General features: G+C 42.2%; 1 protein-coding gene across 1 annotated transcript in view; it reads left to right on the top strand.

Moving 5' to 3' along the window:
- LOC111970492 (potassium voltage-gated channel subfamily KQT member 2-like) overlaps nucleotides 1-27,478 on the top strand; it is a 69,939-nt gene that overhangs the window by 3,657 nt on the left and 38,804 nt on the right. Inside the window, exons 2-5 of the mRNA XM_070445777.1 lie at nucleotides 19,673-19,763; nucleotides 20,149-20,275; nucleotides 21,822-21,997; nucleotides 25,781-25,906. Coding sequence (XP_070301878.1) covers nucleotides 19,673-19,763; nucleotides 20,149-20,275; nucleotides 21,822-21,997; nucleotides 25,781-25,906 — 520 coding nt within the window. The remainder of the gene's footprint in view (nucleotides 1-19,672; nucleotides 19,764-20,148; nucleotides 20,276-21,821; nucleotides 21,998-25,780; nucleotides 25,907-27,478) is intronic.

The following is a 27,478-nucleotide window of genomic DNA, read 5'->3' as shown; positions in this document are numbered from 1 at the left end:
CTGTGGGCCAAGTGTCTGCCTAATGAGGCTGAAAAACTCCCATTGGTGCCAAGTGACTCCCATTGGTTAAGGTACTATCAGAACCAGTCAACCACCTGGACCGGAGTGTCTGATGAGCGCAGCCTCCAGGAACTCTCACTGCTAACAAGGGAACAGTGGTGAAAAAAGTACTCAATTGTCATACTTGAGTAAAAGTAAAAATACCTTAATTTAGAACCAGGAACAGATATAGCCCTTGGTTCACTCCAGACCTGACTGCCCTTGACCAGCACAAAAACATCCTGTGGCGTTCTGCATTAGAATCGAATAGCCCCTGCGATATGCAACTTTTCAGGGAAGTTAGGAACCAATATACACAGGCAGTTAGGAGCGTAAGGCTAGCTTTTTCAAACAGAAATTTCCATCCTGTAGCACAACTCCAAAAAGTTCTGGGACACTGTAAAGTCCATGGAGAATAAGAGCACCTCCTCCCAGCTGCCCACTGCCTGAGGCTAGGAAACACTGTTACCACCAATAAATCCACGATAATTGAGAATTTCAATAAGCATTTTTCTACGGCTGGCCATGCTTTCCACCTGGCTACCCCTACCCCGTCAACTGCCCTGCACCCCCACAGCAACTTGCCCAAGCCTCCCCATTTCTCCTCACCTAAATCCAGATAGCTGATGTTCTGAAAAAGCTGCAAAATCTGGACCCCTACAAATCAGCTGGGCTAGACAATCTGGACCCTCTCTTTCTAAAATTATCCGCCGCAATTGTTGCAACCCCTATTACTAGCCTGTTCAACCTCTCTTTCGTATCGTCTGAGATCCCCWAAGATTGGAAAGCTGCTGCAGTCATCCCCCTCCTCAAAGGGGGAGACACYCTAGACCCAAACTGTTACAGACCTATTTCTATCCTACCCTGCCTTTCCAAGGTCTTCGAAAGCCAAGTTAACAAACAGATAACCGACGATTTTGAATCCCACCGTACCTTCTCTGCTATGCAATCTGGTTTCCGAGCTGGTCATGGCCCCCCCTTGCCACACTCAAGGTCCTAAACGATATCATAACCGCCATTGATAAAAGACAATACTGTGCAGCTGTATTCATCGACCTGGCCAAGGCTTTCGACTCTGTCAATCACCGCATTCTTATCGGCAGACTCAACAGCCTTGGTTTCTCAAATGACTGCCTTGCCTGGTTCACCAACTACTTCTCAGACAGAGTTCAGTATGTCAAATCAGAGGGCCTGTTGTCCGGACCTCTGGCAGTCTCTATGGGGGTGCCACAGGGTTCAATTCTTGGGCTGACTCTTTTTTTCTGTGTACATCAATGATGTTGCTCTTGCTGCTGATGATTCTCTGATCCACCTCTACCCAGACGACACCATTTTGTATACTTCTGGCCCTTCTTTGGACACTGTGTTAACTAACCTCCAGACGAGCTTCAATGCCATACAACACTCCTTCCGTGGCCTCCAACTGCTCTTAAATGCAAGTAAAACTAAATGCATGCTCTTCAACCGATCGCTGCCCGCACCTGCCCGCCCGTCTAGCATCACTACTCTGGACGGTTCTGACTTAGAATATGTGGACAACTACAAATACCTAGGTGTCTGGTTAGACTGTAAACTCTCCTTCCAGACTCACATTAAGCATCTCCAATCCATAATTCAATCTAGAATCAGCTTCCTATTTCGCAACAAAGCATCATTCACTCATGCTGCCAAACACACCCTCGTAAAACTGACTATCCTACCGATCCTTGACTTCGACGATGTCATTTACAAAATAGCCTCCAACACTCAGCAAATTGGATGCAGTCTATCACAGTGCCATCCTTTTTGTCTCCAAAGCCCCATATACTACCCACCACTGCAACCTGTATGCTCTCGTTGGCTGGCCCTCGCTTCTTATTCGTCGCCAAACCCACTGGCTCCAGGTCATCTATAAGTCTCTGCTAGGTAAAGCCCCACCTTATCTCAGCTCACTGGTCACCATAGCAGCACCCACCCGTAGCACGCGCTCCAGCAGGTATATTTCACTGGTCACNCTGCTAGGTAAAGCCCCACCTTATCTCAGCTCACTGGTCACCATAGCAGCACCCACCCGTAGCACGCGCTCCAGCAGGTATATTTCACTGGTCACTCCAAAGCCAATTCCTCCTTTGGCCGCCTTTCCTTCCAGTTCTCTGCTGCCAATGACTGGAACGAACTGCAAACATCACTGAAGCTGTCTCATATCTCCCTCACTAACTTTAAGCATCAGCTGTCAGAGCAGCTTACAGATCATAGCCCATCTGTAAATAGCCCTCCCAACTACCTCATCACCATATTGTTATTTTTTTGTTTGTTGCTCCTTTACACCCCAGTATCTCTACTTGCACATTCATATTCTGCACATCTATCACTCCAGTGTTTAATTGCCAAATTGTAATTATTTCGCAACTATGGCCTATTTATTGCCTTACCTCACTAATCTTACTTCATTTGCACACACTGTATATAGACTTTTCTATTGTGTTATTGACTGTACATTTGTTTATTCCATGTGCAACTCTGTGTTGTTGTTTGTGTCGCACTGCTTTGCTTTATCTTGGCCAGGTTGCAGTTGTAAATGAGAACTTGTATTCAACTGGCCTACCTGGTTAAATAAAAGTGAAAAAAWATATATATATATAGAAAGTGACTGAAGTAWAAGTGAAAGTCACCCAGTAAATACTACTTGAATAAAAGTCTAAAAGTATTTGATTTGACATATACTTAAGTATCAAAAGTAAATATAAAAGCAAAAATATACTTAAGTATCAAAAGTAAATATAATAGCAAAAATATACTTAAGTATCAAAATTAAATATAATAGCAAAAATATACTTAAGTATCAAAATTAAATATAATAGCAAAAATATACTTAAGTATCAAAATTAAAAGTATAAATCATTTCAAATTCCTTATATTAAGCAAACCAGACGGCACAATTTTCTAGTTTTTATGTATTGGTGGATGGCCAGTGGCACACTCCAACACTCGGACATCATTTACAAACAAAGCATGTGTGCTTAGTGAGTCCGCCAGATCAGAGGCAGTAGGGATGGCCARGRATGTTCTCTTGATAAGCGTGTGAATTCAACCATTTTCCTGTACTGCTAAGCATTCAAAATGTAACAAGTACTTTTGGGTGTCAGGAAACATTTATGTAGTGAAAAGTAAAGAACACATCCCCCCAAAAACTACTTAGGTAGTACTTTAAAGTGTTTTATTAAGAACTTTACACCACTGCAAGAGAGATGCATTATGCTACAAGTGGTAGTGTGGTAATCTAGTTCCCAGACACTTCCACTCAAAGCTTTGTCCAATAGCCTGTGGATGAGGTTTGTAGTGTGGTAATCTAGTTCCCAGACACTTACCTCAAAAGCTATTGTTCCAATAGCCTGTGGATGAGGTTTTGTAGTGTGGTAATCTAGTTCCCAGACACTTCCCCCACCTCCCAAAAGTGCTTTTGGGTTTACCCCAAATAGACCTGGGATGAGGTTTGTAGTGTGGTAATCTAGTTCCCAGACACTTCCCTCAAAGCTTGTCCAATAGCTTGTGATGAGGTTTGTAGTGTGGTAATCTATTCCAGACACTTTCCTCAAGCTTTGTCCAATAGCCTGTGGATGAGGTTTGTAGTGTGGTAATCTAGTTCCCAGACACTTCCCCTCAAAGTTGTCCAATAGCCTGTGGAATGAGGTTTGTAGTGTTGGTAATCTAGTTCCCAGACACTTCCCCTCAAAGCTTTGTCCAATAGCCTGTGGATGAGGTTTGTAGTGTGGTAATCTAGTTCCCAGACACTTCCCCTCAAAGCTTGGTCCAATAGCCTGTGAATGAGGTTTGTAGTGTAGCAACACTTTACTGAAATCCAACGGGTATAATGTATTTCAGACTTGTCATTTACATGAATGACACTTTTCTAATTAAGCAATATGTCACAAGGGGGTGTGGTATATGGCCAATATACCACGGCTGTTCTTAGGCACGAAGCAACGCTGTGTGCCTGGATACAGCCCTTAGTCGTGGTATGTTGGCCATATACCACAAACCCCTGAGGTGCCTTTTTGCTATTATAAACTGGTTATCAATTATTTAGAGCAGTGAAAATAAATGTTTTGTCATACCYATGGTATATAGGCTGATATAGTAYGGCTTTCAGCCAATCAGCATTCAGGGCTCGAACCACCCAGAATATAATGTCTTATAATGATCTGATAATGATCCTGATTATATATTGGCCATTTTGAGTCAGTTGAAAATGTCCTACATAGAGAGACACAAAATATTATAAGCCTAATTATAATACATTATAAAGGCTCATGCAGGCTTATAACAAGTTATAAAGGATTATAGCTGAAAGGCCTTAAGTAAGTCCTACTGGTAGTTTTACAGTATATTTTATTCTATAGTTGTGTGTGTTTGAACTATGTACGAAGTTGTACATCTATGGGTGTGCACCTGTACTGACATACAGTACATGTGTCTGTGTGCCTGGCACTGCATAGGTGTGTTCGGCGGCTTAGACTGGTCAATTTGGTGGAGGTTTATGGCTACGCTGTGTGTAACCAAGACACGCTGCCCTGCTGGAATGACATCGTCATGTCCGCCCCTCAGAGCCGCCGGTCACTCCTCACAGTGGGGCCATCCATTTCCCATTGAGGAACCTATTCAGTGTTTTGTGATAAACGCACCGTTAACGAGGCGAGACGCTACACGAGGAGAGACTGTAATGGAGAAAAGGTTGGCCGGTTTCTGAGTAGTTTCCCCCATTACTGTTCGGTTTCATAAGACCATTCAGAGAGTTCAGAATCCCTAAAGGTGGAATAAGCCTATGCTGACTTGGTGGGATTTGTGTTACACTGGTTGGGAATGTGGTAGTTAGGTGCTATGGTAACCCTGACTGCATATACATGGAGTGTTCAAATTGAAGGCCTGAAGGAAAGTCTTAAAATTGATAGCAAATTATTGAGTACGCCAATATGTGTTATTAGTTGAAAATAGACCTACGCTACCACTCCCAGTGTCAAACCATTATGCTGATCTGGGGTCAGGTCCCCCTTCTTATTCATTCTGATTTTAAAAGGCATAACAGATCCTAGATCAGCAGTCCTACTCTGAGACACTTTATGATTACAGGCCTTGGACTTCTCGATTTCTACCCTTATCGTCCCTTACTAGTCCAAGATGCCGCTGTATTCTTAAAAGTCTTCTGCGGATGTATTCTAGGTCAGGTTGAGCTAAGATAGGCTGTGTAATTACAGCCAATTTGGAGACTAATACTACATTATGYATTCAGGCAAAACGTGTGGTTCTAAAAATAACTCTGATATGATAGTGCTCAATCGTYGTGACTTGTTTCCTCAGAGAATACGTCTGGCCTTGCAACTCGTTCTTTAGACCAGTGGTTCCTAACCTTTTTTGAACCGTGGTACACTTTGATGGGATTCTGTGGCACACCTAAACCTTTCCTTATGTATTTAGTGGCAATGACCTTCATCTGATCTATACTGAATATTATTTTTTAAATGATGTTATCTGTGAAAGAGTGTCCAGCAAATCTCTGATAGAAATAAAAACGTATAGTTCTGATAAAATAGGTCTTAGAGGATAGTGTGGTAAGTTGAGAGACATTTTCTACATTCAGCATCACTCCATCAAGGGAATTATATATTGAACAAAAATGTAAACGCAACATGCAACAATTTCAATGATTTTGCTAAATTACARTTCATATAAGTAAATCAGTCAATTGAAATACATATATTAGGCTCTAATCAATGGATTTCACATGACTGGGAGCCAGTCCCAGCCAATCAGAATGAGTTTTTCATCACAAAAGGGCTTTATTACAGACATAAATACTCCTCAGTTTCATCAGCTGTCCAAATGGCTGGTCTCAGATGATCCCGCAGGTGAAGAAGCCGGATGTGGAGGTCCTGGGCTGGCGTGGTTACACGTRGTCTGCGGTTGTGAGGCCGGTTGGACATACTGYCAAATTCTCTAAAATGGCTTATGGTCCATTCTCTGGCAACAGCTCTGGTGGACATTCCTGCAATTAGCATGCCAATTGCACGCTATCYCAAAACATGAGACATCTGTGGCATTGTGTTGTGTGACAAACCTGCACATTTTAGAGTGGCCTTTTATTGTCCCCCRGCACAAGGTCCACCTGTGTAATGATCATGCTGTTTAATCAGCTTCTTGATATGCCACACCTGTCAGGTGGATGGATTATCTTGGCAAATGAGAAATGTTCACTAAGAGGGATGTAAACACATTTCTGCACAAAATTTGAGATAAATACGCTTTTTGTGCTTATGGAACATTTCTGGAATCTTTTATTTCAGCTCATGACCAACACTTTCCGTGTTGAGTTTATATTTTTGTTCAGTATAGTATTCTAACTTTAAGAAAGATATTTTCATATATTTCAGGATGTTGTGTATTCCTGGAAATAATCAGAATTCATGTAAACGTTAGTTTTAGAAACATAGCTTGTCCAGAAGAAAGTGTTCTCTTGGCACAACTGACCCTAGGTGTTATAACCTTGACTATCTTTATTTCCTTAACGTAATTCTACACCATCAAAATCACTTTTTTGTCTTAATCATTTTAATMATCTTTTAACACGTGTAACAMCCCCCAAAAAAAGTTTGTACAATTTAAAACACTTTTAACATAGGCCAGGCCCTGTTGTTACCTCATATCCCCGTGATAATGCCTTGCATTACGCCTGGGAAGAAAACATTTACATTTTCTCAACTTATAAGCGTCATGAAATCAATAATTTGCTAACATTGGATAACATTCATATACTGTCCATCTCTGAAACTTACTTAATTCCTTTGATGATACAGCAGTAGCAATATAGGKATATACGATCTACGGAAGAGACAGGAATGCCTATGGAGGAGGTTTTGTTGCTGTATATGTTCAGAGCTATTATCCTGTAAATTATAGAGGATCTCATGTCAGATGTTGTTGAAGTGTTGTGGTTGCAAGTTCATCTAAAGCCTATTCTTTTGGGGTGCTGCTATAGTCCACCAATGGCTAACAGTCAGTATTTGGATAATTTGTTTGCAATGCTCGATAATGTGTGTGATGTGAACAGAGAGGTCTATTTTCTGGGTGACTTGAACATTGACTGGTTAGCAACTAGCTGTCTTCTCAAGAGGAAGCTTCTAACTGTGACTAATGCTTGTAATATGACCCAGGTTATCACTCAGCCAACTAGCGTGCATACCAATAGTGTTGGATCTGTCACAACCACTTGTATTGATCATATCTTCACTAATACTGCAGAGCTTTGCTCCAAAGCAATATCAGTTTCCATTGGCTGTAGTGACCATAACATTGTGGCAATAAGAAGGAAAGCCAAAGTGCCAAAGGTTGGGCTTAAAGTAATTTATAAGAGATCATACCAAATGTTTTCTCAGGATTAGTTTGTTGAAGATGTAAAACATGTATGTTGGTCTGATGTGTTTGAGGAAAGTGAATCCAGATGCAGCATTGGCAGTATTTGTAAAATTATTATTTCAAAGTTTTGACAAGCATGAACCTGTTGATGATGAATTGAAAAATTGTATGGTTCTAAGAAATTATGCAAAATAATTGGCGAACAAGTCAGGTTGCTCAGCTGATTGGTTGACATAATGTAAATTGAGAAATATTATGACTAAACTGAACAAAAAAACAATAAATTATATTACCAAACAAAGATAAATTACATACAGTCATGTGAAAAGTACATCCCCTGGAATTWTTWTTTTTTTTTTTTACACATTTGAACACCACGTTMATTGATAAAGGTAACCCAATTTAACAAATCACACAACAAATGTATACTTTGAAAATGTTATGCAATTAAAATATGCATTTTCCTTTTGTGAAAAAAGTTAGTACAACCCTACCTTTATCATTACATAAAATGGCTAAAATTAGAATCAGGTGCACCAAAAAAAGGTGCAAATGATTAGAAAATCATTACAGATAAACTTCCATAAAGATTAGAAACTTGGTCTGGTTTGGTATTAACTATATGGGTGTGTGGTACACATCATGCCAAGATCAAAATACCTACCCGAGGCCCTCAGAATAAAGATTATTGATGCCCATGAGTCTGGGAGGGGTTACAAATCCATTTCCAAGCAATTTGAAGTACATCATTCCACTGTCCGACAGATCTTCTACAAATGGAGAAAATTACAGACCACTGACAATCTACCTAGGACAGGTTGTCCCAACAAATTCAGCCCAAGAGCTGACCCTGCAGATGCTCATAGAAGTCTCTAAGAACCCCAGGGTAACATCAAGGGATCTACAGGCCTCTCTTACCACAATCAATATTGAAGTGCATGAGTCAACTGTCAGAAAGAGACTGCACAAACGTGGCCTACATGGGAGGTCAGGAAGGAAGAAGCCTGGGTAAAGACCAAAACTACTGGAACAATGTGCTCTGGACAGACGAGTCAAAGGTGGAGTTGTTTGGCCGCAATGTCAGATGCCATGTTTGGCGAAAACTAAACACTGCCTTTGAACAGAAGAACCTCATACCAACCGTAAAGCATGGAGGCGGTGGCATTATAGTTTGGGGCTGCTTTGCTGCCTCAGGGCCTGGCCAACTTGCCATCATTGAGTCAACTATGACTTCTATTGTACCAGAGAATTCTTGAGAATGTGAGGTCATCTGTCAAAAAGCTGAAGATGAACCGAACATGGATCTTGCAACAGGACAATGATCCAAAACACAAAAGCAAAGCTACGACAGAATGGCTCAAAAATAAGAAATGGAGGGTTATGGAATGGCCCAGATCTCAATCCTATCGAAATGCTGTGGGGGGACTTGAAGCGGGCCGTGCATGCAACAAAGCCCTCGAACATGACACAGTTGAAGCAGTACTGTAAAATTCCTCCCAGTTGATGTAAGAGACTGATAGGCAGTTACAAGTTATTTCAGCCAAAGGGGGCAACACAGCTATTGAAGCTAGGGGTGTACTTATTTTTTCTGCACTATGGAATTGCATTTCTGTTGATTTTGGATTAATAAATGATTGCAAAGTATAATCTTTCAGTGTCATTTGTTAAATTATATTACCTTTATCTGTCAATAGTGTTGAARTGAAGATTACATATCCATCTGTCCAAATATGTTAAAAAAAGAGACAACTTTCCAGGGTGTGTACTTACTTTTTCACATGACTGTAAAACGCAACAGCTCCAGCACACCGGACATGAAACAGCAATCCAGATGTAACCATGTGTTCCACTCAATGTATTATCTGATTGCTATTCTTTCTAGTGGCACTGATGTTCCCCAGTCAAAATCCCACGTTCATTCCACAGGTCCCATTTAAAAAAAAAAATATCAAGATTAGGAAAAGTTTTGTGGCACACCTGAGAGTTCCTCGAGGCACACCAGTGTGCAGCGGCACACGGGTTGAAAACCACTGCATTAGACGTGACCAACTAACCACTTGTATGGAGAAAGGTGTGCTCAAGTGTTTGACGAGTGTGTCAAAACAGACGCCATCACTGAGTTGACAGTTATTACGTAGGTGACAGCCTTTGGCTGAAAGTGCTTGACAGGCACAATTTTTAAGTGTGTGTGCGTACATTTGAGTTTGTACCAGTGTCTGCTTGGGTTTGCATAATTGTGTCTGTGTCTACGTTGCAATGTGCTAACACACAGTACATGGAGACAAACAGACCCAATGTTGCAACTTGCTGCAGCAGCTGACCGGTGTCAGCCTGCCTCCTGTACATTACATCAAAGGTTAGTTCAAAGGTTAGAGACGGCTCTGTCAAAACCAGAAAACCTCCAGAAATGTCACCCTGCACGGCACACATACACACCTCAGCGTCGACCCAACACCTATCACACTCCATGGCCAAGCACATCTGAGGTGTTTGTGGATACGTGCCCAAGAAATACTGCAGCATGCTTTGAATATTCAAACAGCCGGATTCTCTTACCTTCAGAATGAGGCACATCTTTAAGCCATCTTTCAAATCCCCACTCCACCGCTTCCAGATGAAGGGAGGTGTGAAAGCTCAGGGACTGTTGAATAATTGGTATTTGCATGAGTTTTGAATATGGGCATGTTTATCACAGAGAGGGATTAAGAAAAAAAAACATTGTTAAAACAATACATTTAATCTCAAGGATGGTCAGTCCTTGCATCCAAGATTCTGTATGAATTTGAAGGAGTTAGATTTCTCCAGGGTTGAGTAGTGCACTATATAGGGAATAAGGTGAGTAGTGTACTACATAAGGAATAGGGTGAGTAGTGCACTACATAGGGAATAGGGTGAGTAGTGCACTACATAGGGAATATGGTGAGTAGTGTTCTACATAGGGAATAGGGTGAGTAGTGCACTACATAGGGAATATGGTGAGTAGTGTACTACATAGGGAATAGGTGAGGTAGTGCACTACATAGGGAAATGGTGAGTAGTGTAGCTACATAGGGAATAGGAGTGAGTAGTGTACTACCATAGGGCATAGGGTGAGTAGTGCACTACATAAGGGAATATGGTGAGTAGTGTACTACATAGGGATAGGGTGAGTAGTGCACAACATAGGGAATATGGTGAGTAGTGCACTACATAGGAATAGGGTGAGTAGTGACTACATAGGAATAGGTGAGTAGTGCACTACATAGGGAATAGGGTGAGTAGTGCACTACATAGGGAATGGGTGAGTAGTGCACTACATAGGGAATGTTACCAAAACAGCGGCAGGGTAACCGCTTGTTTGTTTGAACTGCAGATTGCCAATTTAAAGAAGGTTTAGGAAATTAAATGGATAAAGCAGGGATTTCAGATTATTTCAAACTTTTTCCCTCTCTCATCTTGATTTAAGTAAATTATTAATTTCAACTTGTGTTATTTTTGCACAACCATTTGGGTTTCACGAAACAGCTGTTTTAACAGTGGGTTCGTTTCAATGGAGGTCTTTTCCAAGAACTGTTCTCTTTTGTTTTAACTGCCATTGTCTTAGTCATATGCGCGTTTGGACTGGTCAAAAGTGTGCACATATAGTAGATGCACTATAGGGAATAGGGTGAGTAGTGCACTATATAGGGAATAGGGTGAGTAGTGCACTACATAGGGAATAGGGTAAGTAAGTGTACTACATAGGGAATAGGGTGAGTAGGGCACAATATAGGGAATAAAGGTGGAGTGTGAACTCAGTAGAATAATATAGGGAATAAGGTAGAGTGTACTACATAGTGAATATGGTGAGTAGTGTACTACATAGGGAATAAGGTGCAGTAGTGCACTACATAGGGAATAGGGTGAGTAGTGCCTACATAGGGAATAGGGTGAGTAGTTGCCACTACTAGGGATAGGCGTGAGTGAGTGTATACATAGATGAATAGGGTGAGTTATGCACTACTAGGGAATAGGTGAAGTAGTGCACTATATATGGAAATAAGTGTGAGTAGTTCGTATACATAGGGAATAGGGTGGAAGTAGTACACTACATAGGAATAGGGTGAAGTAGTGCAACTCATAGGGAATAGGGTGAGTGGTGCACTCACGGAATGGGTTGCTCATAGGGAATAGGGTGAGTAGTGCACTACATAGGGAATATGGTGAGTAGTGCACTACATAGGAATAGGGTGAGTAGTGCACTACATAGGGAATAGGTGAGTAGTGCCACTACATAGGGAATAAGGTTGAGTAGTGCACTGTATAGTGCATATAGTGAGTAGTCCACTACATAGGATAAGGTGAGTAGTGTACTACATAGGGAGTAGGTGTCACTTGGAATCATGGCCATACTGTTTCATTACAGGCAGGTGCCTGGAAATCTATATTTGTTGTTGATTTGAACATAATATGGTCTGAGGGGTCAAGTCATCTGTTGAAGGCCTGTACAGTATATTGACCACAGCCTTGTTATGAGCCATAATCAATGCCTCTGTCCTCAGAGGTGGTCGTGTCAAGGAGAGAGCACACACACACACACACACACACACACACACACACACACACACACACACACACACACACACACCTGAAATACGCAGCACCTCATCAAGGTCATCGCTTAGGGACTGCCAGACAGCATCAACTCACATGTTACAACTTACATACCTGTATAGCWMAGGTGGCTGGTGGCACCTTAATTGGGAAGGACGGGCTGGCTCACAGTAATGGCTGGAACATAATTAATGGATTGGTATCAAACACATCAAACACATRGTTTCCATGGTTTCCATGTGTTTGATATCTTTCCATTCACRCCATTCCAGACMWTGTTATGACCTGTCCTCCCCTCACCAGCCTCCCGTGCCGTATACCAATACCATCTTGATACTACTTCACTTTCTAAAACAATCCTATCGTACAAGTAGCCTTCGATTCGAAGTGGAGTGTTTTTTAATTGTCATGCTTCATGAATCCTTCCCATGTTCGTCATTGACCATCAGAATACATGGTTCACTATCATATTCTCAATTTGCTCCTTCAGGCTCCTTCAGGCTCCTCCAGCCTCACAGGCCGAAAACTGACCGATCGATCGTTCCAGCGAGCAACACTCTCTGAGTTCAAAGCGGGCCTCCATTTTTAACTGGGCTGTGTTTGACATGTACAAAATCACTTCAGACAGAAAAGTTGGTGGCGGTGGCATCAATTAGCTCGGTCTCCTCAAATCCAATCGGAGGTTTCAGCGAAGTCACTGGGCCCAGATGAGAGCGCTGACCTTCAACCTCGTANTGAGAGCGCTGACCTTCAACCTCGTAGTCCCTGCTGGAGAGCACTTTTCCGTGAACTCATTTGCATGGCGGAGATGTAGAGGGTATGCTGAGGGGAATGTAGCTAACGTTTATCACCGTGTTTCAGCAGAACCTAAAGACCTGGAGTGCTGTTGAGATTACATTAAAAGTACATAGTAGCTGCCTCCCGAATGGCGCGGTGGTCTAAGGCACTGCGTCGCAGTGCCAGCTGTGCCACTAGAGATTCTGAATTCGAGTCCAGGCTCTGTCGCAGCCAGCCTCGACCGGGAGACCCATAGGACAGCGTACAATTGGCCCAGCGTCKTCCGGTTTAGGGGAGGGTTTGGCCGGCAGTGAGGTCCTTGTCCCATCGCGCACTAGCGACTCCTGTGGCAGGCCGGGCGCATGCACGCTGACGCGGTCACCAGTTGTACGGTGTTTCCTCCAACACATTGGTGCAGCTGGCTTCCGGGTTAAGTGGGCATTGTGTCMAGAAGCAGTGCAGCTTGGTTGGGTTGAGTTTCGGAGGATGCAGGGCTCTCGACCTTCGCCTCTCCCGAATCCRTACGGGAGTTGCAGTGATGAGACAAGACTGTAACTACCAATTGGATACCACGAAGTTGGGGAGAAAACGGKGTACATTTTTTGTTGTTGTTGTTATTAATCAAAATAAAAGTATATAGTAGCTGCATTAGCTGATTGCTGCTTAACTCCAGACAGYGTCACTGGGAGAAATTAAAAACAAACATGCCTATACACAGACAGACAAACACATACACACCCAAGTGAGACATTACTGCAGGGCTATCTGTTATTTTATTTGTGCGTTGAGTTGAATAATTTTTTTTGATCCGCTGCCCCCGTGCTGTTTGCTGGAGCACTGTGGGGGCTTGTGTGGAGTGCAGTCGTCTTCTCTTTGTATTCCCTCTCTCTTTATCTCTTTAATTTTCACCTTCTCTGTCTTTCTACCGTTGTCCTTTTTCTCTCTCTCCCTCTCTTGCGCTCTCCCCCTTCTCTTGCCTCTCTCCCACCCCTTATCCTCCACAGCGCTGGCAGAGATGCTGTGCTGCAGGTCTGAGACAGGCCAGACTTGTCCTCTGGCTCTCTGTACTCCCTGTGCTGCTATTGCTGCTGCTGAGTGGGCTGTATTTCTTCCAGCCTGTCTGGCAGCATCTGTCTGAGCCCGAGGCGAGATGGAGTGACGGCTTACTGTAGCCCACCCCACTGACACTGTGAGGGAAAAAGAGCAGCCGCCTATTGCAAAAACGACCCCAGGAATGGGTTTATCAATGACCAGAGCCTGGTGATATCTGAGAGAGAGAGCGATGGAGAGAGGAGAGAGACCATTCTCTAGGACCCTGACTAATACCTTAAGAGGGAGATAAGCGATACAAAAGGAAAAGGAATCCTTCAACCCTGCTGCTCATCCTCTACAGAGGAGCAGGCCCAGACAGAGGAGCAGGCCCAGACAGAGGAACAGGCCCAGACAGAGGAGCAGGCCCAGACAGAGGAGCAGGCACAGGACAAAAAGAGGAGCAGGCACAGACAGAGGGAGCAGCACAGACAGAGGAGCAGGCCCAGACATGAAACGGAGCATGGTTTGGTTTACATCCTGTATGTCTCCAGCTCAACCTATGGAGCTTTAGGCTATATTCCTATTCTGTACCCTGTCCTGAAGTGTGCACTCATACACTCTCCCTCATAGATTTACTCAATATTGKACTGGTGTGAGGAATATGGTTGAAACTCCCTGCAGCCATGCTTGCATTATCTGTTATTAGAACATTATCTGTTTATAATTAGACAGGTTCCATTGACMCAAGTTTATTAGCCAAAAGCAATGTCATGACTAAAAAACATMAATTTTGAGTCCGTTTAAATGTTGGTATACAGAAATATAATACCATATAATAATACCTATAACAATACATTGTAAAGGTTCATACATGCTTATAAAAGGTTAAAAGGATTATAGCCTAGGTTTTAAGTAGTAGGACAAACTTTTTTCTCTCTCTCTTTTCTCATCCTTGATACAGCACTGTTCATCCAATGATTCATCAGTTTATATCTTCAAATGGCTGTAAGCGCACTGACGTGGGATGTTTCATCTMCGTACTAGACAACTGTTTCCACGTAGTCGAAGGGAACTGTAGGGAAGTCTCATGAGTCTGCAGCGACTCTGTGCTAGAGCACCACAAATGGCACCCTATTCCCTACATAGTGCACTACCTTTGACCGAKGCCCACAGTGTGAACAATGTACTTTAAAGGGAAATAGCGTGCCATTTGTGACTCAGCCGCTGTCCTGGTGACGAGCCGCTRCCCATTTTCCCTTGTTGGAAATGTTATGCATCACACATTGATGTGCCAGGGGAAGCATTGTCAGTCATAACAGACAGCAGATGTCTCAGTTGTCCTTGAAACGATACAACATTTTACATGTACACTACCGGTCAAAAGTTTTAGAGCACCTACTCATTCAAGGGTTTTTSTTTATTTTGACTATTTTTCTACATTGTAGAATAACAGTGAAGACATCAACACTATGAAATAACACATATGGAATCATGTAWTAACCAAAAMAGTGTTAAACAAATCAAAATATATTTTRATTTGGCARAGCCAAAGCCAAAAGYCACCCTTTGCCTTGATAACAACTTTGCACACTCTTGGCATTCTCTCAACCAGCTTCATGAGGTAGTCACCTGGAAWGCATTTCAATTAACAGGTGTGCCTTCTTAAAAGTTAGGTTGTGGAATTTCTTTCATTCTTAATGCGTTTGAGCCAATCAGTTGCATTGTGGCAAGGTAGGGGTGGTATACAGAATATAGCCCTATTTGGTAAAAGACCAATTCCATATTATGGAAAGAACAGCTCAAATAAGCAAAGAGAAACAACAGTCCATCATTACTTTAAGACATGAAGGTCAGTCAATATGGAACATTTCAAGAATTTTGAACGTTTCTTTAAGTGCAGGCGCAAAAACCACCAAGCGCTATGATGAAACAGGCTCTCATGAGGACTGCCACAGGAATGGAAGACCCAGAGTTACCTCTGCTGCAGAGGATACGTTTATTCAAGTAACCAGCCTCAGAAATTGCAGGCCAAATAAAGAGTTCAAGTAACAGACACATCTCAACATCAACTGTTCAGAGGAGACTGCGGGAATCTGGTCTTCATGGTTGAATTGCTGCAAAGAAACCACTACTAAAGGACACCAATAATAATAAGAGACTTGCTTTGTCCAAGAAACACGAGCAATGGACATTAGACTGGTGGGAATCTGTCCTTCGGTCTGATGAGTCCAAATTGGAGATTTTTGATTCCAACCGCCGTGTCTTTGTGAGACGCGGTGTGGGTGAACAGATGATCTCCGCATGTGTGGTTCCCACCGTGAAGCATGGAGGAGGAGTGATCGTGTGGGGTCTGCTTACTGATGACACTGTCTGTGATTTATTTAGAATTCAAGGTACACTTAACCAGCATGGCTACACAGCATTCTACAGCGATACACCATCCCATCTGGTTTGGGCTATGGGGACTATCATTTGTTTTTCAACAGAACAATGACCCAACACACCTCCAGGCTGTGTAAGGGCTATTTTACCAGAAGGAGAGTGATGGAGTGCTGCATCAGATGACCTGGCCTCCGGAATCCCTGACCTCAACCCAATTGAGATGGTTTGGGATGAGTTGGACCGCAGAGTGAAGGAAAAGCTGGCAACAAGTGCTCARCATATGTGGGAACTCCTTCAAGACTGTTGGAAAAGCATTCCAGGTTAAGCTGGTTGAGAGAATGCCAAGAGTGTGCAAAAATGTCATCAAGGCTGTAAGGTGTGCGTGATCGGTGGCAGGGAAGTCAGACGCAGGAGAGCAGAACTTGGTAATAGCCGGAGCAGTTTAATAGCAAAACCCACAGCATAAAAAAATAACAAGACATTTGGGTACAAAAACCCGTCGTGCACCAATCAACACGTCCACAAGCACTTACAATAAACAATCCCACACAAAGAAATGGGGGGAACAGAGGGTTAAATACACAACAAATGATTGAGGGAATTGAAACCATCTGTGAGGGAAAACAAGACAAAACACATGGAAAATTGAAAGTGGTTCGATGATGGCTAGATGACTGGCGACGCTGACTGCCGAGCACTGCCCGAACAAGGAGAGGACCCGACTTYGGCGGAAGTCGTGACAAAGGCAAAGGGTGGCTACTTGAAGAATCTCAAATATTAAATATATTTTGATTTGTTTAACACTTTTTTGGTTACTACATGATTCCATATGTGTTATTTCATAGTTATTCTACAATGTAGAAAATAGTCAAATATAAAAATAAGAATTGAATGAGTAGTGGTTCTAAAAGTTTTGACCGGTAGTGTATAATGGAGTCATTTAGCAGACGCTTTCTTCCATGGCCACTTACAATCAGCTCATTGACCGAAACCGGTAAGAGGATAAAACAACCGCATATCACGATCATTGCGACTGCAGTGCGAATGCAGTCAARGAAAATGGGGTGGTGGCCTCGGTTTTGGATCCATTTTGGTTTAATAAGCATGTGGTATATTCAAAGTGACAAACGTTTATGTTTAGACTATCACTTTAAATAAGTCCCTAGACTGTCAGACAAAATCAAGCCATGAGACATTCTTAGGCGAGAAACAGCAAAGTGCTCTAATATTGAGATGAGTCCGCATCCCACACCATCTGTTTACAGTTTCACGCCATTAATTGGATAGTCAATTTAAAATGCTTAAATTAGTTGCTGCATATCTTTGCCATTAATTTGGGATTTACTTGGATCTACACAACAGATGGTCTGAGCACGGAGGCGTCTTGACATTTTTCAAATTTTGARGTTTGAAAACATCTGACAAACTTTGATTTTGTGAACTATCACTTTAACTATCTTTTTTATTTTATTGAACCTTTGTTTAACCACGAAGTCTCATTGACTCAGAAAAGAGCAGAGGGAGCACMCCCCTATCCACATCGACGGGACCGCAGTGGAGTTYCTCGACGTACACATCACTRACAAACTGAAATGGTCCACCCACACAGACAGTGTGGTGAAGAAGGCGCAACAGCGCCTCTTCAACCTCAGGAGGCTGARGAAATGTGGTTGACACMTAAAACCCTCCCAAACCTTTCCAGATGCACAATTGAGAGCATCCTGTCGGGCTGTATCACCGCCTAGTACGACAACTGTACCGCCCGCAACCGCAGGGCTCTCCAGAGGGTGGTGCGGTCTGCCCAAYGCATCACAGGGGGCAAACTACCTGCCTTCCAGGACACCTAACCTACAGCACCCGATGTCACAGGAAGGCCAAAAAGATCCTGAAGGACAACAACCACCCAAYCCACTGCCTGTTCACTCCACTATCATCCAGAAGGCGAGGTCAGTAAAGGGGCATCAAAGCTGGGACCGAGAGACTGAAAAACAGCTTCTATCTCAATGCCATCAGACTGTTAAATAGCCATCACTAGCACCCTAGAGACTTCTGCTCTATATACATATACTTGAAATCACTTGCCACCTTAATAATGGAACACTAGTCATTTTAATAATGTTTACATATTTTGCAATACTCATCTCATATGTATATACTGTATTCTATTCTATTCTACTGTATTTTAGTCTATGCCGCTCCGACATTGCTCGTCCAAATATTTATATATTCTTAWTTCCATTCTTTTAATTTGTGTGTATTGTGTGTATTGTTGTGAAATTGTTAGATATTACTTGTTAGATATTACTGCACTGTTGGAGCTAGAATAAAATGTGATTGGATTTGAAGTCAGAAGACCTCTTTCCTTAGGGAGACACCACAATGCTGTGTTGTAGTACTCTGGAAATAGCAATACTGTCTTCAATAAAAAAAATCTAATTTTCTAATCTCACTTCCTGTTCTACAATTTCCTCATCTCCCCCTCGCCGCAACTCCAACCTTCGCACCTCTGTCTGCTATAACACTTCTGTCTACTATAACATCTGTCTACTATAACATCTGTCTACTATAACATATCTGTCTACTATAACATCTCTGTCTACTGTAACATCTCTGTCTACTATAACATATCTGTCTACTATAACATCTCTGTCTACTGTAACATCTCTGTCTACTATAACATATCTGTCTACTATAACATCTCTGTCTACTGTAACATCTCTGTCTACTATAACATATCTGTCTACTATAACATCTCTGTCTACTGTAACATCTCTGTCTACTATAACATATCTGTCTACTATAACATCTCTGTCTACTGTAACATCTCTGTCTACTATAACATATCTATCTACTATAACATCTCTGTCTACTGTAACATCTCTGTCTACTATAACATATCTGTCTACTATAACATCTCTGTCTACTGTAACATCTCTGTCTACTATAACATATCTGTATACTATAACATCGCTGTCTACTATAACATCAAGGCCTAATACGCACCATTTCAACCTGTGTAACCAAGCATTTCGCTACACTCGCATTAACATCTGCTAACCATGTGTAAAGTATGTGACCAATAAAATTTGATTTGATTTGACCAAAGAGTGAAAAATCGGACAGATCTGTTAAGAAGTTTCCTTTTCCACTTCTCCCCAGCTCTGATACAGTATATTGGACTGAAACCCTCTTGGGTTCCTAAGCAGCTACACAGTYAGACTAATTTCCTGCATGGCCTGCAAAATCTCATATGTCTCTTTATGGCTTGGGAGGGATACAGTCAGTGGACCTCAGCAATTCCAGATGAATCAATTGAATTTGTGAAGGAGCCACTGAGACCCCAGCAGACCTCTGTGTGTGAAATTGGAATTACTTGCAGATCGATTGTCTTGCCTGCGATATATGGGGGTACTTATAGTGATTATCGGTGGAGAAGGAAACTGTTTATAATTGAACATGTTATCTCTTATCTTGTTATCCACAGTTTTGTGCTGGTCTTCTCCTGTCTGGTCCTCTCTGTGTTTTCCACCATTAAGGAGTATGAGAAGAGTTCYGAAGATGCCTTGTATATACTGGTAGGCACTTTGGTTCACACTTACATGACGCGTATCAGTAGCATGCCATTTGCACRTATGTAGACAATGGTTTTGTGCTGGAGATAATGAATATGAGGTTGAAAAGTGGTGGAATAACGCTTTAAGTCTGGAGAAACACGGCATGTGCTGGCTGTTCATAATATAACCAATTCACACTGTAAGAAAGTAGTTGCTAATTGTCTCTCTCAGTTCTGACTATATACACATACTATATGAATAATTTTCTTCTAATTTCCTTAGTTWTGGGGTACCAAACTTTCACAATATATCCATATTATCTTTGCAAAAGCATTATGATAATATCAGCATTATGTGTGTTATGAATGCCTCTGTGATGTAACAGGAAGCCTTTGTCCCTTAACAGGAAATAGTCACCATCGTGGTGTTCGGCGTGGAGTACATAGTGAGGATATGGGCCGCCGGATGCTGCTGCAGATACAGAGGATGGAGGGGCCGTCTGAAATTCGCCCGCAAGCCCTTCTGCGTGATCGGTGAGTTCGACCGCGACTGCCCCTGTGGTCTTCTCTGTGTCACTGCGTGCCTGGTCTCTGTCATCAGTGAGATACAACTGTCCGGCAGCAGTCACCTAAGTGGCCTGCATTTGGTCATTCGTTCCATGGACTGTTTTATCTTCTGCTCAATTTAGGCCGAATATACCCATACTTCTTCCTTCCCCTCCGCCTCCAAAACAGATTTGTAGTGATTGTTCTGGCACAAAGTGGCCACCATGTATTATCGAGGTGGCTGCTGGCTGTAGTTGGTGGTGCTTCATCAAATCCTTCCAAACAGTACCTGTGGCTAGCACCCATCTAACAACWTTTATCCATCAGCAACCTACAGTACTTGAACTCAGGCTGCTGAGGGGAGGACGGCTCATAATAATGTCTGGAACGGAGCTCATGGAATGAAATCAAACACATGGAAACCATGTGTTTGATACCATTCCACTGATTCCACTCCAGCCATTACTACAAGCCCGTTCTCCTCAATTAAGGTGCCACCAACCTCCTGTGACTTGTACCCAATAAACCAGGGATCATCAACTAGATTCAGCCACGGGATGATTTTTTTCTTGAGCGGATGGTCAGGGAAGGTATATTACTGGAAACTTTCCAAGTTTACTAGTAAACTACCAGAATTTTTGTATCTTTCAAGGATTTTATTGTAATCTATCACAAGACATCTAGTTGCCCTTTCGGGTACTTTAGATTATCTCTGRYCCTCTGTGTGGCCTTATCRCATGTAAAATATAGAAAATAATGAAATATGATAAAAAATATATATCGAATGATAAATCTGTAAAACATCTTAAATATAAACCATCAACTTAGTGAATAGCATTTATTTAAAAAATATGATTTACCTTTATTTATTTTACTTTGTCAATATGTATTTGTTGTCCATGTTTTGGCGTCAMACTGGTGGCAGTTGTGAAAAAAGTCAATAGTTGGAAGAGTTGCAGAGTCTTTTTTATTTAACCTTTATTTAACTGAATTGAAAATAATACCATTGTTGATTAGATGATTTTTCTTTAATTAGACCATATGTTCTATCTACTAGAAACTCATGGACACAGATATACATTTTTTTTATACTTTATATAAATAAATAAAAAATTGTTACTCAAGTATAAGTTACCAAAGTTATGATAGATTGCCATATATTTTCTGGTAATTACCAAAATGACTACCAAATTCCCCAGTTGGGGAACCCCGCAATAAACTGTAGAGAAGTGATGTTTTCAGGGGAACATGGGGTCAGCTTGTGTATTGAACTGTCTCTCTTGAAGATAGAGATCCTTGATTTCCTCACAACTGAATTCTGAATTCAACTCTGTAGTCCATTTATTGTCCATGTAGTTTATATAATCTTAATGTTGATTATTTTGTATGTCCTGTAAATATAAATATTTTTAAACATATCGCATACAAATATACATCCAGTACGTGAACAAAAATAAAATAAATGTGTGGAATTAAATACTATATACTTTTTGAATGATTTTGAAAATTTCTGATAAATGTCCGTCTTTCCCAGACGTCATGGTGCTGATTGCATCCATCTCTGTGCTGGCGGCGGGAACCCAGGGGAACGTCTTTGCTACGTCGGCCATCCGGAGTTTGAGGTTCCTGCAGATCCTGCGCATGATCCGGATGGACCGCCGTGGAGGCACCTGGAAACTCCTGGGATCTGTCGTCTACGCTCACAGCAAGGTAATCAAAGACCAGGGCTGGATGGAGTGTGTGATTGATTGATCTGATGCTTGTACCTCGCCACCCCAATCTGGCTCCTTGCCCGCATTGCAGCATGTTTCTATAAATCCAATATCTAGATTTGAGCTTCCACAGACAAGTCAAGTCAACTGATACCACATGTCAAATGTATCGATCTAAGTTCATTGATCACACAGCCAGCCKTATGACATTAACACTGTCCCCACCCTCTAACCAGATTGATTGACAGGCGACTTAWTAAACAACCATCTGCTGAATAACAACTTCTGGGGACGTTACATTACAGCTCTCAGATTGATCTAATACACCCACAGTACAGAAAACAACTCATCATCAAGCTCTCCACAGGGCGTGCTGTGACCGATCTCGTACCCACTTTAACTAACTAGATGTACCCTCCAATTTATCAAAGGCTCCTGAAGCTTGGTCTGCGTCCCAAATGGCACCCTATGCTCTATGTAATGCACTACTTTTGACCAGGGCCCATAGAGCKCTGGTCAAAAGTAGTGCACTATATAGGAAATAGGGTTCCATTTGGAACACACATTTGGTCTGATAAATGGAGCACTCTCAATGGGGAATAAGAGTGTCTCCCAGTGGTTCCCAGAGTGGCTCCTTAAGTGTCACCCAGTGATGCATAGCAACACAGTCCCCATAGAGAGCCAGGGAGAGGAAGAGCAGAGGGCGGTGGAGTGTCTAATGAGGTCTCCTGGTAGAGAAGTATGTCAGGGCAAAATGGATCAGGTCCTGAGTCTGACAGTGCAGAGGCCAAAGCGGCCATGGACTATCGACTCTTATTGGATTTGGCTCGCAAACACCGTTACCTGTCTTCTGCCTGCCTGTGAGATGGAACAGCTAGATAGATGTGCAGCCTTGTCGTGTTGCAATATATTAACACTGATAAAGGAAGTGTTTTTCTCCTGCATGTTGATATTTAACGGAACCTTGGGATTGAACAGAATTCTTTGAGGCAAGAGGTTCTAACTCCACTTGACTGACTTTGCTGAACGCGACTTTATTTAGGGACATTTGACTTGCAGTCAGTGCATTCATCTTAAGATATCTAGGTGGGACAACCACCATCTTTTTGTGCTATATTTAAATGGTATTTTTATTATAATTTTTTAAATCCCAGGCCCCCGTCCCCGCAGGAAATGCCTTTTGGTAGGCCGTCATTGTGAATAAGAATTTGTTATTCACTGACTTGCCTAGTTAAATAAAGGTTAAATAAAAAATTAAATAAAATCTTAGTCATAGTAAGTTGCTCTGGATAAGAGTGTCTGTTAAATGACTAAAATGTCAAATGTAAATGTAAAAATGTGCTGGTGCTCTGTTTACACTAAATGCATACAGTGCCTTCGGAAAGTATTCAGACCCCTTTCCTTTTTCCACATTTAGTTATATTACAGCCTTCTTCTAAAATKGATTAAATAAATAAATATCTACACACAATACCCCATAATGACAAAGTGAAAACAGAGCTCCGAGACAGGATTGTGGCGAGGCACAGATCTGGGGAAGGGTACCAAAAAATGTCTGCAGCATTGAAGGTCCCCAAGAACACAGTGGCCTCCATCATTCTTGAATGGAAGAAGTTTGGAAACACCAAGACTTCCTAGAACTGGCTGCCCGGCCAAACTGAGCAATCGGGGGAGAAGGGCCTTGGTCAGGGACGTGACCAAGAACCCAATGGTCACTCTAACAGAACTCTAGAGTTCCTGTGTAGAGATAGGAAAACCTTCCAGAAGGACAACCATCTCTGCAGCACTCCACCATTCAGGCCTTTATGGTAGAGTGACCAGACGGAAGCCACTCCTCAGTAAAAGGCACACGACAGTCCACTTGGAGTTTGCCAAAAGGCACCTAAAGACTCTCAGACCATGAGAAACAAGATTCCCTGTTACGATGAAACCAAGATCGAACCCTTTGGCCGGAATGCCAAGCGTCACGTCTGGAAGAAAAATAGCACCATCCCTACAGTGAAGCATGGTGGTGGCAGCATCATGCTGTGGGGATGTTTTTCAGTGGCAGAGACTGGGAGACTAGTCAGGATTGAGGCAAAGATGAACCGAGCAAAGAACTGAGAGATCCTTGATGAAAACCTGCACCAGAGCGCACAGGACCTCTGACTGGGATGAAGGTTCACCTTCCAACAGGACTTCAACCCCATCTAACATCTCTGTTGAGACCTGAAAATATCTGTGCAGCAACGCTCCCTGTCCAACCTGACAGCGCTTGAGAGGATCTGCAGAGAAGAATGGGAGCTTGTAGCGTCATACCCAAGAAGACTCGAGGCTGTAATCGCTGCCAAAGGTGCTTCAACAAAGTACTGAGTAAAAGGCCTGAATACTTATGTAAATGTGATATTTCAGKKTTTTTTWAAATATAAATTAGCAAACATTTCTAAAAACCTGTTTTCACTTAGTCATTATGTGGTATTGTGTGTAGATTGATGAAGAAAAAAAWCGATTTAATCAATTTTAGAATAAGGCTGCAACCTCACAAAATGTGGAACAAGTCAAGGGGTCTGAATCCTTTCAGAAGGCACTGTATGGTAGATCATATGCATTTGGCAGTACGTCCAATCGGACTCACAACTGCAGACCAYGTGTAACCAYGCCAGCCCAGGACCTTCACATTCAGCTTCTTCACCTGCGGGATCATCTGAGACCAGCCATCCGGAATATTTCTGTCTGTAATATAGCCCTTTTGTGGTGAAAAAGTGGCTCCCCAATAGGTGGGACTATGCCCTCCCAGGCCCACCCATGGCGTCGCTGCCCAGTAATGTGAAATCAATAGATTAGGGCTTAATTTATTTATTTAAATTGACTGATTTCCTTAAATGAACTGTAACTCTGTAAAATCATTGACATGTTGCTTTTATATTTTTGTTCAGTAATAGTTGAGTTACCTAAAGTTACTTTGGAAAAGTAGTTCACTACATCCAAACTACTTGGTGAAGAATTATCATATCTAMATCTGAAATGTCATAGGCTACAAATTACAAGAACAGATCTGGAGTCAGATGTTAACATAATGTGTCATTTAACCTATTAAACAGAAAAACTAAGTTTCAAGTGARAATTGGGCCGGTCTGATGCTGAAACAGGCAATTATTGCCTAACCATATTTAATTTTTTGTAAACAAAAGTAGTGTATAGTTCCAGTAGTACACCACTTCATGATAAAGTAAGTAACTACCAAAACACTACCAAGATTTGAATTTAGTTCAACTACCACCATGCTACTGCAAAATGTATTTAAATGACTAGTTGAATTATATGTAGATCACTACTCCCTAACACTGGTAACCATACTCACCTCCTCTAGTTTCATACTTTTTGCATCTGCCCATTAGAGAGCCCAATTTTGGGGTGGCAGGTAGCCTAGTGGTTAGAGCGTTGAGCCAGTCACCAAAAGGTTGCTGGATTGAATCCTCGAGCTGACAAGGTAAAAATCTGTCATTCTGCCCCTGAACAAGGTAGTTAACCCACTGATCACCGGTAGGCCGTCATTGTAAAATAAGAATTTGTTCTTAACGGACTTGCCTAGTTAAATAAAGGTWAAAAAAAAAAATGCAATACTTTTTTATTTGTACTCTGGTCATAAAATGCATATGCAAATAGCTGGCATCTATTCATTTAAAAAAGCAAGTTTCCTCTCAAAGGTAAATTTGCTTCGATACTCTGATCTTGAAATCAATATGCAGTAGCTGCATTGTTTTCATTTCTTTCTGACACTTTGATATTTTACTTTTTTCAGGAGCTGATAACGGCGTGGTACATCGGCTTCCTCTGCCTCATCCTGGCGTCTTTCCTGGTCTACCTGGCAGAAAAGGAGGACAACGACCAGTTTGAGACCTACGCAGACGCACTGTGGTGGGGCCTGGTAAGTCACTCAGTCTGGTTCCACATGTCCTTCCAAACCCTACCCAGCCGTTGCTAATAGGAGAATGTCTGTCCCCACAAAACACCCAGCGGTTGCTGTATGTCCCCACAAAACACTCGGCGGGTTACTGATAGGAGAATGTATGTCCCCACAAAACACTCAGCGGTTACTGATAGGAGAATGTCTGTCCCCACAAAACACTCAGCGGTTACTGATAGGAGAATGTGTGTGTTTGTGGGGCAGACATTCCCTATCAGTAACCGCTGAGTGTTTTGTGGGACAGACATTCTCCTATCAGCAACGCTGAGTGTTTTGTGGGACATACATTCCTATCAGTAACCGCTGAGTGTTTTGTGGGGACATACATTCTCCTATCAGTAACTGCTGAGTGTTTTGTGGGACATACATTCTCTCATCAGCAACCTGCTGAGTGTTTTGTGGGGACATACATTCTCCTATCAGCAACCTGCTGAGTGTTTTGTGGGGACAGACATTCTCCTATCAGTCAACCGCTGAGTGTTTTGTGGGGACATACATTCTCCTATCAGTAACCGCTGAGTGTTTTTGTGGGACAGACATTCTCCTATCAGTAACCGCTGAGTGTTTTGTGGGGACAGACATTCTCCTATCAGTAACCGCTGAGTGTTTTGTGGGACAGACATTCTCCTATCAGTAAGCTGAGTGTTTTGTGGGGACATACATTCTCCTATCAGTACCCGCTGAGTGTTTGTGGGGACATACATTCTCCTATCAGTAACCGCTGAGTGTTTTGTGGGGACAGACATTCTCCTATCAGTAACCGCTGAGTGTTTTGTGGGACAGACATTTCCTATCAGTAACCGCTGAGTGTTTTGTGGGGACAGCATTCTCCTATCAGTAACCGCTGAGTGTTTTGTGGGGACATACATTCTCCTATCAGTAACCGCTGAGTGTTTTGTGGGGACATACATTCTCCTATCAGTAACCGCTGAGTGTTTTGTGGGGACATACATTCTCCTATCAGTAACGCTGAGTGTTTTGTGGGACATACATTCTCCTATCAGTAACCGCTGAGTGTTTTGTGGGGACAGACATTCTCCTATCAGTAACCGCTGAGTGTTTTGTGGGACATACATTCTCTATCAGTAACCGCGAGTGTTTTGTGGGGACATACAGCAACCGCTGGGTGTTTTTGTGGGACAGACATTCTCTTTAGCAACGGCTGGGTAGGGTTTGGAAGGAACATGTGGAACCAGACTGAGTGACTTACCAGGCCCACCACAGTGCGTCTGCGTAGGTCTCAAACTGGTCGTTGTCCTCCTTTTCTGCCAGGTAGACCAGGAAAGACGCCAGGATGAGGCAGAGGAAGCCGATGTACCACGCCGTTATCAGCTCCTGAAAAAAGTAAAATATCAAAGTGTCAGAAAGAAATGAAAACAATGCAGCTACTGCATATTGATTTCAAGATCAGAGTATCGAAGCAAATTTACCTTTGAGAGGAAACTTGCTTTTTAAATGAATAGATGCCAGCTATTTGCATATGCATTTAATGACCAGAGTAAAATAAAAAAGTATTGCATTTTTTTTTTTTAC

This window comes from Salvelinus sp. IW2-2015, linkage group LG11, assembly GCF_002910315.2.
Source record: "Salvelinus sp. IW2-2015 linkage group LG11, ASM291031v2, whole genome shotgun sequence".
Lineage (NCBI taxonomy): Eukaryota > Metazoa > Chordata > Actinopteri > Salmoniformes > Salmonidae > Salvelinus > Salvelinus sp. IW2-2015.
This window is presented reverse-complemented; position numbering and strand designations above follow the sequence as displayed.